This window comes from Ischnura elegans, chromosome 8, assembly GCF_921293095.1.
Source record: "Ischnura elegans chromosome 8, ioIscEleg1.1, whole genome shotgun sequence".
NCBI lineage: Eukaryota > Metazoa > Arthropoda > Insecta > Odonata > Coenagrionidae > Ischnura > Ischnura elegans.
Window position 1 is genome coordinate 71,555,786 of NC_060253.1, and position 13,322 is coordinate 71,569,107.

Below are 13,322 nucleotides of genomic sequence, written 5' to 3' on the forward strand. Positions count from 1 at the left end.
GGCAGTCTGCAGGGAAGGTATCGCGGTGGCCTCTCACAGTGCCCGCTGAGCGTCACGAGAGAGGTCGCATACTCAGGCTCCATCCGCGGGAGACTGTAACGGTCGACTGTTCCGACGAGAGGCGAAAAAAGCACGTAAAGCGGGCTCCCCCCTTTCGGTATAAGAGCCGAAGGTGATCGTTCGGGATACCGCTTCGAGCGTACAGATCCCCCACAGGCGGGGACCAAAGTGTCGTGGAAACAGCCAGTGGTCGCACGCATCACCGCGAGGCTTATCATTCCGCTCTCGGCGAGGGCGACCGCATTCGCCGGGCACTCCCGGGAAGTCTACGCGAAAGATCGCGCTCCTACGGACCGCATCCGCAAATGCTGTGAACGACATCCCTTCGCATTGCCTCCATAGAGTGATATTCGCGCTAGTGAACTGTTATTCATACAATATTTTCCCCGGACGCGAGTGTCGTATGTGTAAGAGTACTTCGTAATACTCACTCGAATGTGTTACCGACGCGTGTGGAGAAAATTTTAAACGAGTCCTTTGGTTTTTGGGGCAATAAACCGGAAGGCTGACCCAGAGGAAGGAATCTCATTTTTTTCGCAAGATCATCAGCATCACCATCTGACATCTGGAGCGGATTCTGGATGCATATCAACGATAAGACAGGAGATATGGATGACCAAAGCAGATCACAAAATGGGTCAGTACAATTAAAACATTAGCAGGTGTTTTTTTCGGATTCGCGGCTCTCTGGACTCAACTCTTCCGCCAAGATTTAGAAAGGAGTGCCAAAAAAAGATGAGAATTACTTTAATTTCGATTCCTCACATAAGTGTTACAGAACACGTGCTGTGCCTTTAGCTGCGAGTTGAAGTTTTGCGCCACATACCCAATAAAAAAGAAAAACGGCTTTGAATCGACTTAGCTGAAGATGATTGACAAGTATAACCAAGCATTTGAAGTAATATTACGGGTGTCTGGGGTTAAACTGCGTCCCTCGGGAATTAAATTATGCATTTTTTAGCATCACCTGATTATTGCTATTATTAAATTTTCCAAGAGTAACACAAAAATTTTCAGAAATATTACAGTTTTCTGGAGTTAAACTGATTTTCTCAGGAATTTTATGATTTTAAATTATGCATTTTTTAGCATATCCTGATTATCGCCGCGATTTTAAAATTAAAATTGCCTGTAACCCAGCCAAAAACCCAGAGGTGGATCGCATAGTTTTATGTAGATGTAGATTTATTCTTACATTTCCCGGAGATTATTATTGCTTATTCAAAGTGATTCGCTCAAGAAATGTTTCTTTATACGTACCTTGTTGAAAATATTTTTGGCATCGGTAAAATGATGATACGATTTTTGGAATAGAAATCGGAATCAGAATCAATAAATCTTTGGATTTAACCCAACAAATACATTAATACGCACGAATATTGCTACAACCATTGCTACTTTTGATTTGGTGCCCTCGGCTGGGACTCACGATGGGTGCCCCCTTATCGGGGGTTTCTGGGGCCTCCCCCGGAAATTTTTATGAAATTGCTTGCCCGGAAATAGATTTTTACGGCATTTTGGTTCTTAAAAACTTCATAAAAGTTAATAAAAATTAATTCATAAGAAAAAATACCATGAAAAGTGATAAATTTCAAATCTTATAAAATTTTATATTGTATTATGGTTCTATTATCTATTTAGTGAATTTATTCCTTGAAACTGCACTGAAATTTAAAAAAAAACTCCGAAATAACCTTTTTAACGAAAGTCGGGTGTCTCATCTGGAAAATTTTAGGAAATTGCGCGATTGAAACTAGATTTTGACGCTATTCTGGCTCTTAAAAACTAGATAAAAATTGATAAAAGTAGCAATTTCGTGCGAAAAATTACTGTGAAAACTGAGGATTTCACAGCTTATAAAGCTTAATAATTTCTCCATACCTCTATTATCTAGTAGTGAATTACTAAATATAAAGTAGAAGTTTATAATTACAAAAAACTTTTGTTCATTTGATCCGAGTGCTTTATTGCTCCTTTCATTTGCGATAGATGAGCGTTGTGGGGGCCTCTTAAGCTCGGGGTCCTCGGTGATTACCGGCCAGACCACCCCTAACTACAACTAAGATAACATGAACTGGACGCACAGCATCCTTGCGCAATCATACTTCCGGGCCGAATACCGGATCGATCGGGCCGATCCGGAACCACCGGTTCCACAGCTGATTTCACGAATCAAATACAATTCCCGCTCAAAAATGTCAACCTTTATCTAATCCACGAAAAAACAAACAGCAACTAATCTAAATAACGAGATGTGTAGCTACTACCATGGACCATCTGAATTTCGTGTCCCTTCTAAATAGATTTTGATAGTTATGAAGACTAGGTTTGGGTCATTTAGCAGAATGGCTAGAAAAAAAGACCCACTACTGAATCATAGGAAACAGAATGCGGCACGTAGGTTGTGAGTTTCACCACACCACGCGAACAGCTGTTAGTTTCTGTATGCAAAAATGTTTTTATACCCGCGGCGAAAGCAGTGGAATGTGACCGCCAGCTCTGTCTGATAGCGGACAATAACATCTTTGAAAGCATAGTCGACGGCAGAAGAAACATTTTTCCTCCAAACAGATTAGCAAAAGAGACTTTGCATACTTCGCCAAGTTGCTAATATCTCTTGATAGTTGCGAAGTCCACCTTCAAGATGAGCATAAAATATCATTTTATTTTTCCCAAACAGAATTATTTCAGGGCAAATATTTTTATATATAATTATCACATTTTGGCATAAATATTCAATTCTGCTTAAAACCCGCTCGGATTTTTCTATCTTCTGACACACAATATTTCAATACCATTTCGATAATTATTAAAGCAACAAAAATACACATGATACAACTCTCTCTTTGAATTATTTCCAATCAGAACGCTTTATTTTATAAATCAAATGTGCGAACAAAGCCTCCCATCCATAAGACAAAATATAATTTTTGTATGGCCATGTCATACTTACATACTTTTACATGGCCAAAATGCCGGTCATGAAAAAGTATGTAAGTATAACTATGTACTAAAATAAGTACTACTATAAGTATTTACTAAAATGAAATGTGGACCTAGCAGTAAAGGCATGAATTCGAAAAATAATTCAAATCGGCTCTCATTGACCTGATGCACTATGAGCATATCTATCCCGTATACCATCAGTGTATGGATAGGAAAGAGCAATTTTGGCTTCCGCGTACACGGCCAAAATTTAAACAGAATTTTTATCATGCGAAAAAATCACAGAGAAAAATCATTCGCCTTGACCGGGACGCGGATGACTCCTTAAAAATGTCACCGTGTCTAGTCCCGGTACTTAAATAGAATTTAAGTTATTCCCACCCCTTTCTTACTCCTTCTCCAAACCCTTGAAAAACAGTGAGGATCGCTAATTTACTGATTTCATTCATAGCATTTTTTTACATGTTTGATTATTTTGATTCCAATTCAAGCTACGTCTCACAATGACGATAAATTAGCAAGGCTAAAAAATAGTATTTTAAGAATTTCATACAACAGATTCTGCTAGAAATAAAAGGTCAGAAGTCACGTGGTTTGTATGTCGGCCTCAGATTTCTCCTGCGGCACGGTTTGAGGATAAAATTTATCAACATGTACAAACATGAGCGTTGGACTCAGCTATGCCGCGGCACAGCTTCATGTTTGTATTTGCTCTAAGATTGTACCGCGTTAAACGCTTGAATTCGTTGGGTCTGCGACACAAATCGTGAATGAATGAGTAGCCCAGAAAAACTTATAGTTTTTCAATACGCAAAATTCAAGGGAAGAATTATGAAATGGAAAGTAGTACCTAAGTATACATTGATTTCGAAGGTCATTCGACCAGGAGGGCTAACGTTCCTGATGCTGGATCAACAGGTCAAGGGACCCTGTTATGTTTTACCCTGCATCTCCTGTGATGGCTTGAGTTTTGGAAGAAATCACGGAATGGGGATTCGAAGTGTTACGCGCGATGTATCACCCAGGGAAAGGATAGGTTTGGAAGGTTAGGGAAGGGAAAATCTCGCGTCTTCATTAAGAGGCCACAGGCCACCCGCTCAATCGGTCTGATTTGATGGCGGATTAAACCGCAAAAACGTTCATCATCATAAATCAGCAAATCTAAGATATGTTTGACGAAGATCTCAATTCCGCTCTCCAATCCGCTATAGAGCGTTCCACATTTAGTTGACAGTATGGGCTTTTATGGAGAATCGTTTCCCATGTTAATCTCCATAAGGCCGGGAGCGCGCTGTTGTCAATTGCAGCACGAAAACTAATGTTGCGCTATGCACTGATTAAAAATTTCATTCTAATGTAAAAATAGATGCTACATTCATTAGTGCCAAAAGTTTTTCGATTAAAATTATAACAAAAGCTGTAAAAAACATTTCCGTAAATTTCCGTTGGAAATGTGTATTTTTTTACTTTATCTTCTTCTCGCAATTATTGCCAGACCGTTCTCTCTATTGAATTGAATCTCCTGTGCAAAATTCTGCATACTATTTTCTCTTTTAAGGTCTTCACCAATTTTACAATGATTGAGTTAAAATTTTGTTATTCCGACTCATTACCCTTTAGGACAATAAAATTTTGATTTTTGCAAGACAAAAAGTAATCGCTTACTAACTTAAGTTTATAGGCTTTTCATAGCGACGTATTTATTTTCTTTTATATCCTTTATAACCTTTCCCATGTAACTCATTTGGGGCCGTTCCTTGACCTCCATTCCCTCCACCAGTTCTTCTACGATTGTTTTCAATCAAGCCATCATGCTCAACTATGTGGCCAACTAAGTCGTCCCATCTTCTCACTAAGGATTTTAGAAGACTTCTCTCTTTTCCTACTCTTATTAGCAATTCCTCATTACTTACTGAGTCGATTCATTTTATCTTCATAGTTCTTCGTTAGTACCACGATACGAATGCTTCCACTCTTGACTTCTCTGCTGCTGTCAACGTCTAAGATTCGCTCCTATAGAGAAACATTTTCCATATTGAGGCATCTGATGAATTGATTCCTTAGTTCTATGCTTGTATTCTCAGCTGTAAGAAGATTCTGCTTATTGTGGAGAGGCATCTTCACCTGAGCTATTCTACTGACGATTTCTTTCTTGCTTCATCCATCGTTAGTTAATCGGCTTCCTAGCTAACAAAACATTCATATCTTCAAGTTGCTAAAACTTTGTGCTATCACATTGAAATTTAGGACATAGAGAAAAGTGCGTTTTCAGCATTGATCTGTTGCAGAAAAGTCTCTCGGGTTTTCCTCCGGTTGATGTTTTCCATGTCTCCCGACGTTTCGAGCAGCGACTTGCTGTTCATCCTAAGATCATACAGTATTGATCTGTTCCGCGAATTAGAAAGTTTTACCTTTCCATTATTTTTTCTTCGATGTGATTCATTTATATTAGAGATTCAGGCAAATATTAAACAGGTTATACTCTACTTACCTCGAAAATTGTAAGAAGCCGGTAATTATTTAATTAAATTTAAGCCAGTAATTCGTAACAAAAAAGCTACCAACGAAACGGAATTTAGCCCTGAAAATTTTGTTCCAGAGATATTTCTCCAAAACCTGAATACACTGCAATACTCTAAGAGGGAAACAAAAATGGGATGGAAAATATGAATGCCAATTAAATTAACGGGAGAAAATTGTGAGACTACGACCGCGATTGTTTTCCTATGAAAGAGTACGGATGTAAACTTCTAGGGATGATAGCCGCCACTGTGTTTCAACAGATGACGCGCCGCGACGTTATGACGGCTAGCACGCGACCAAGACACTGATAACGATGTCGGAGCTAGCCATAGAAACACCGGCTCTTCAAATACTCAACCGGCTTTCATCCAGAGAGAACGTAGCACAAGAATTTTAAAATATTCATTCGCGTTAATACCGCCATTTTCTGACTCTTGAAGCACAGAAAACTTAACTCTTAATCTTCGAACTGCGCCTTAATTGTCCATGATCATCACATCATAAGAGTGAAAATAACTAACGGGCATCAAAGAATAATTATGCTCAATCAATCTTATGTGGTGGAACTCCAATCGCCCTGCGAAGCATCAGCATTCTGGAGTAGAACTAGCCCCATTAATTAAAAATCGGAAAATTTGGAAAATATGCAAATGATAGTATTTTTATTTTTGGCTCTCCGAACGAAATACTCACACTCACTCCCATGGCCGTTTATACCCTAAATGGTATTTAGCCTCAACAACTGTCAGCCTTCAACTCTTTCTAACTTCTGCATTCGTCTCGCTGACTCCCATCTTCCCCTTATCAATCAGCACCTCATCCTACCATCTTTATCTCGGTCTTCCTGGAGGTCGTCTTCCATCAGGGTTTTCTGCCCAGACTTGTTTTACTAGAGCTCTTGCTCTCTTCGTAGTATGTGCCCTGCCCATCCCAATCTGAAAATACTAAATTAATTAACAGCACCCAAGGAATACATATTTAAGCGTGGACGAATTTCCCATGAAATGTTCTAATTTAACCCTCTGCTCGGAGATCAGTCATCAATTAGCCGAATATGCTATTTTTGGCTTCACCTCAGTGGCGTAGCTGGGGGGGGGGTCCGGATCCCCTCTAAATATAAACGCAATGATTTCATTCATAGAAGAAAACAATTTTTTTTTTTCAAAACTTTCCTCCTGGTTTAGCAGGGTGTTATGAGGAGCGATTCTCATATCATAATATAGTGAAAGATAATTCTAAAGTCGTTTTGTTGGTGTAGATATTTATGAAGCATTTAATTTGACTCAAAAGTCAATTATATGCAATATGGCATGGCCCTCGTCTCAATATTTCTTCCTAGATTATGAAATATGGGCAAATAAGATCTGGAAAAATCTTCTTTTGATGACGGAGTATTTGACCAACAATTATGCTATCATATTGAAAATTTCACGATATGCGATATATGTAGTGAAATTCAGACTTTTTCTACCTCGAATTTTTTAACATTGAAAAAAGAAAAACAAGCTATAATGCAAATTTAAAATTTTGGTTTGGACCCACAATGTAAGGTCAAAAGGTCAAAATTGTAGAATTTTGCTTACACTCAACAAATCCCCCCCCACCGAACGAAATTGCTGGCTACGCTACTGCTTCACCTCGTCACCCCACTAGATTGCATTCAGCATAACTATATTTGGTCGGAATGAAAAACTTCATTTACCCTATTATTAGCCCATTATTTCTCATGGGAAAAGAACCCTAAAGTATTCTCTTCCATCGTTTTCTCACGTCCCCACACTTACTCATAATCCTTTCCTTCAATTCCCAACTTATTTGAGGGCATTCGAGTCGGATTAAATAAATGACTCATGCACGAAGCCGGTTGCGAGAGGATTGCAAGAGTGAAAAGACAAGAGTTTCATACAAACAGATGAATCAACATCATATCCCGTGAGCCACTACTAATGAGTGCAGAAGAGAGCGCGTTGACCTTATCTTCGGAAATGTTTGTAGTTATGAAATTTCGCGCGGATTTCATGTCGAAAGAAAAGAATAACGACCAAAATTACCACCTTATCTTCGTAACTCAATAATTTCCAAAGATTATCCCTGATAAAACTAAAATTAGGAGCAATTGACATGTATACATTCGCGTTAAAGCATAAAATTATGTCACATCCGAAGAAAATTTATTAGACCAAATGTAAAAGATGTACATTTAATAAAATAATTAAAAGGCAAAACTTTCAAAGTAGCGATACAGGTCAATTTTGAAAACGGTGTACTCTATATATACAGACTGTCCCACAGGTCGTGTGTTTTTTTTACCTCCGATTTTGGTAACTTTGCATCGAGCAATATTCATGAAAATTGGCATACTCATGGGGATAGTTCCTAAGATTTGTTGAGTGTAAGCAAAATTCTACAATTTTGACTTTTTGACCTCATAATGTGGGTCCAAATCAAAATTTTTAATTTGCCTTTTGTTAATGCTTTTTTTTCGATGTTAGAAAATTAGAGATAGACTAAGTCTGAATTTCATTATGTATATTTATATCGTGAAATTTTCAATATGATAGCATAATTGTTTGTCAAATACTCCGTCATCAAAAGAAGATTTTTCCAGGTCTCAATTAAAAAAAAAGGCCCATATTTAAAAATCTAGGTAGGAATATTGAGGCGAGGGCCATGCCATATTGCATACAATTGACTTTTGATTCAAATTGAATGCTTCATAAATATCTACGCCAAAAAAACGACTTTAGAACTATCGTTCAGTATATTTTATAATGACCGCTCTTCATAACATGTACCTGATGCATACACAGATTTAACAAAAACTATAGTGAGCCTGTGACTTCAACTTATCATTTAAATATAATTTTAGCTGATAAATGATCCATAACATAAGAAAGGGAAATAGGATGCCTTACTTCATATATTTTTCCCGGGGAAATTCCTAAAACATGAGTCTTATTATATTTAACATGCATTTTCTTTCATTAATAGGATTTTGGTCTGACGTTTACAATGAAATTTCAAACTTATTTTCCACGAAAGGTTTTTCCCAGAGGTTGATATTTAAGGCCTACAATGTAGACCTAAGGCCCTACATGCATTTAATTTGGAAGATATTCACATATTTCCGGATCTAATAGAACACTGTTTCCAGATTTATCTCTCTTCTCAGGATATCATGAATTGAGTTAGGCGAAATAGCATCGTATATTGTTGTGCTAATATTTCTTCAAGGCTAGAAATATACCAATAAATAATTAATTCAATACGTATATTATTATGAGGTATATGCTTTCACAAATTTTTAAGGGGCGAAATTAGATATTTACAAAAAAAACATGTTCTTTGACAGAAGAGATAGACAACATCACGCTCACGTCTGAACTACAGAAGCGGGCGCGAATATTTGCTGTGATTTCCCCACTCATTCGAAGTGAGTCATTTTTATTGTTTTCCGTGATTATATCTCGGGGAAGACGCTATTTCGAAATTAAAATACGCTGCGAAGAGAAAATAAACATCGTGTTTCACTGAGTGAGGAAAAAAGTGATCTTCGTGAAAATATCAAACCATTCCCTTCTTTTAATGAAATTTTCTCTGGGTAGAAATGCTCCTACACTTTCACGCTCTTCTATTCGTACAACACTGACGTTTTGTGAAAAATACTGAGCTTTACATGACATTAATGGCGAATTCAGAGAGGGGGTAGGGGGTGCTATATACCCTTAAATATCCAATTTACACTAGATAAAAATGTAATTTTGTTCGGACCCCCCCTACTGCTGGCAAGTTACCCCCCACCCCAGACCCTCCGCCAAGCACTCCCCTTGTCCATATCCTTGATACTGTGCTGTATGTCATATAAACAGAAAATCAGGAAAAAACCACATTTTTCTGAAAGCTCTCACTGCGTTGCTATCTTATCAATGCGCAGCAAAAATACACTTTAAAAAGTACATAAATTTTATTGTGCAAAAATATTATGTTACATCATAATATAATAATCATGTTGAAAATAATTTACAATCACATCATTCATCATTTTCCAAGTAATAGTAATAAAAATTATTCAGCTGGAGTCAAAATATGACATTAATGGAAATCTTTACCCCGAATAGACCCCATAACCTTGTCCATCAGATGAGATGTTGAGGCAAGGTTCACCCGTAGCGCTTTCTTCTAAAGAGGAAGGGTACAGATATCCCGACGCCGGGTTTCCCTCTACCCTTCCTTCCGTGCGCTTCCCTACGGCGAAAATGACCTAAGCTATCTTTCCCCTCCTCCAAGTACCAATCTACGAATACCTAAAGTTGCATTTTTCAGGTTAATCATGGTCATTGTCACAGGCTATAAGTGTTTGACCGCCATTTTAATGCTACCTAGAATTACTGTGGATTTATTTGCACCATCTGAATCAATAGAAAATTGTTAATTCACTATTTTCCCAAGAAAGAGGAAAGTTCTGACACGTGAGTGGTTAATTGCAGTTAGCCAACCTCCCCCCTCGAAAAGCATCGTAGAGACATCGTTAAGGCATGGGAAATATGAATGCTTGTTTTTCTTCTTTATGACGAAAATCATAGAAATGCAAGTACATTGCTCAGATAACCGAGAATCTTAACGATGGCTCCATTTCCTTGCACCCTTTTAAAGATTGCGTTTTCGTCATGCTTTCCTTTATTTTTCTAATGAATTATATCTTCTTACAGTTTAAAACCGAATCCTAGTTATTTGAAAATGATTCTCGGCTGTGACAAAGATCATTCATTGTTTCTTTTGCATACGTTTTTTTGACAACCTGTTTGAATATTCTTGCTGATCGAGTTCAATGAACTCAGTTAAGGTAAGATTTATCCGGGCTCGTGAACATACTTTCTTGTTTTTCTACCGTGTGACCTCCGTCGAGAGAGCGAAAAGTATTTCGTGGCTCCTTCCGGTTTCGAATCTGAGAAAACAAAGGGTTGTGGGAGAGAAAAATTAAGGCCCAGCCGGATGGCATAACACTTGGGATGAGTGCTTTTGTTTTCCCGTGCTCGGCGGCATCCTCATAATGAGTTGCTCAAGACATAAATGGCAGAATGAGTATGTGGTGTAACCGATCAGCCACGCGAGCCCTAGGTAAGATTGAAGGGGAATTTTCTCCCGACAGCCGATGAAAACTACTCACAATTGATGCAAATTAACGTAAACTGACAGCTCTTTCTATTGGTTGGCAAAGACAGCAACTGCGACCATGTCAGTTTTCAGAAGATTGAATGAGTTTGACCTCTGATAGCCATTTCACCTATGACACCATTAAGTAATTTTTTTAATACTAGATTTGTTGTTTTTTTCAATTCCTAAATACCGATTGTATCCTAATTGAACAAGGAATGGAATATACTGAACTGGAACATACTGTTCGGAACGTAAAATATTTGTCACGGAATGATCTTTGTCACAGCCGAGGATAATTTTCTAAGAATTAGGTTTCGATTATAACTGAAAGAAAATATTTAAAAATAACATCGATGAAAACGCTACTTTTAAAAGGACGTAAGAAATGTAGCTGTTGTAAAGTTTCTAGGGCATCTGAGCACTCTTCTTTATTATCCATGATTTTCGTCGTAAACAATCAACACAGGCATTCATATTGCCCATTTCTTATCCTTTTCTCCAGTATGACAAAGGCTTTTCGTGCGCCGAGATTGGCAAATTATAATACACAACTTACGCGTTAGTATTTTCCTCATTCTCGTGAAAAAAGAAAAGTAATAGCTTTCTATTGATTCAAACGGAGAAAATACACAGCAGTTCCAGATAGGATTAAAATGGTGACCAAACACTAATAGTTTGTGACTGTGACAACAATTTACCTGAAAAGACAATGCTATTTTTACTTTGGGGATTCCGAGTTCTGTTGAGAGAATACAATCGTTCGCAAATGTCCATTACCCAGAATTAGCCAACACGTAATATAAGAATTCCATAAACCTAGCGTTATCACACCAAGAGACACAGTTTATGAAGCACACTAACGTCATCCCAGGGACAATTTGAAAGTGATTCTGAAGAAATCTTTACCGGATGATTGGCTTAACCTATTCGTCACATTTAGCTGCTATAAATCTTCCAGTGAAAAATCTTAGTTATTACCTTAAGGCAGCGATAACTTTCATTCCACATCCTTTGACAGGGAATCAAAGTCTTCCCACTTTCTATCTTCCTCAGTAAAATATGCGACGGAATTTTCCAGCTCGATGGAATGATCACGTTTTTGGTCGTTTGATGCAAGGTCGCATCCCCATGGGATGACATGGAATTTGTGAAAGTGTCGACAAAATCCATTCCTCCTTTGTGAGACCCTAAATGTATTCAAGGCGTGAGCTGCGTTGGGGAAACGTTAGGCGTGGAAACTACTATGACTTTGAAAACGAAAACGATGACTACGGCGGCCGATGGTCGAAAAACAAATCAATTAATACCCATGCCTAAGAAATTGGCAATCGCTAATAAGTCGTTCCAATGGTTGCAACTGTAATTTTAGAAGTTTAACTTTGAATTTTTATTAAAATGCTAACTATTTTACTTTTTTAACGCCTTTATCGAAACGAATGCTTTTACCTTTTCAAAAAGACAAAAAATCTCAATCCTGGTAATGATAAAAAAAATTGTCGTTTGGTACTTTTTCCTGGCAGATATTTAACAATATCGTTGAAAAAACTCATACAGTGATGTAAAAAAAGAAAGTAAATAAAAATACAAGCGAAATAATTTAGCGGGGAAGCAGGGTATTTCTCATTGAGTAGCGGTAATGCCTTAATGATGCAGCCGAAAGTTAATAAATTCGGCGAGAAAAGATGTATTTACCATTTTTGTAGATTTAATGTCAAGGGCCAAATCAAGATAAAAAGATAAACCACTCGCGTGTCAGAACTTTCCTCATTCTTGGGAAATTAGAGATTAAACATCTTTCTATTGATTCAAATGGTGCAAATAAATACACAGTTATAGATAGTATAAAAAACTTTTAGTTTGTGAAAATTACCACGATTTACAATGTTTTTTTATGGGTATTCCGAGTTCTGTTGAGAATTAGAATCGTCCACAATTGGTTATTACCCATAATTAGCCAAGAACAGTGGCGTAGCCAGGAATTTCGTTCAGGGGGGTTAAACCAGGGGAGGAAATTTTTTGAAAACAGGGTACTAAATAATGGGTTTTAAACTAATTTTAACACTTTTCATAATCGGAAAAACTTAATTTGTTAAAGAAATATTTTCTAACTCATTATTTTTCAATATATTGTTTTCTTTTATGAAGGAAAACAATTGTGTTTTTATATTTCGGGGGCGGGTCCGACTCCCCCCTCCTGGCTAAGCCATTGGCCAAGACCGTCAAGACGTAATTTAATAATTCCATGAACCTTTTGTTATCGCACCACTCACACCAAGATACACAGTTTATGAAGCATTGCCTTATCCCAGAGACATTAATTGAAAATTATTCTGAATAAATGGGTACCGAATGTATATGAGGGGGTGAGATTCCAATGGGCACAAGTGATATTTTTTTAAACAGAGTTAGGTACAGAAATTAATAAAAGAAATGGACAAAAATTGGTTGCCAAGAGATACGGGTGAGGGATGAGATATACTCTGTTCTCAACTGACATCGAGTGGAAAATCAAATGCACTGCTGAAGTAGATCTCGTTTGTTTTCTTCACCTAATTTTTGTACCTAACTCTGTTTAGAAAACAAAATCACTTATGCCCCTTGGCCTTTGACCCCCTCATATCATGTGTTCAGCCTGT

The 13,322-nt window shown here is 37.6% G+C and overlaps 1 protein-coding gene across 1 annotated transcript in view; it reads left to right on the forward strand.

Annotated features, from left to right (window-relative positions):
• The window catches only part of LOC124164135 (facilitated trehalose transporter Tret1-like), a 106,253-nt gene continuing 92,931 nt past the window's right edge, over nucleotides 1-13,322 (forward strand). Inside the window, exon 1 of the mRNA XM_046541325.1 lies at nucleotides 1-697. Coding sequence (XP_046397281.1) covers nucleotides 642-697 — 56 coding nt within the window. The 5' untranslated portion in view covers nucleotides 1-641. The remainder of the gene's footprint in view (nucleotides 698-13,322) is intronic.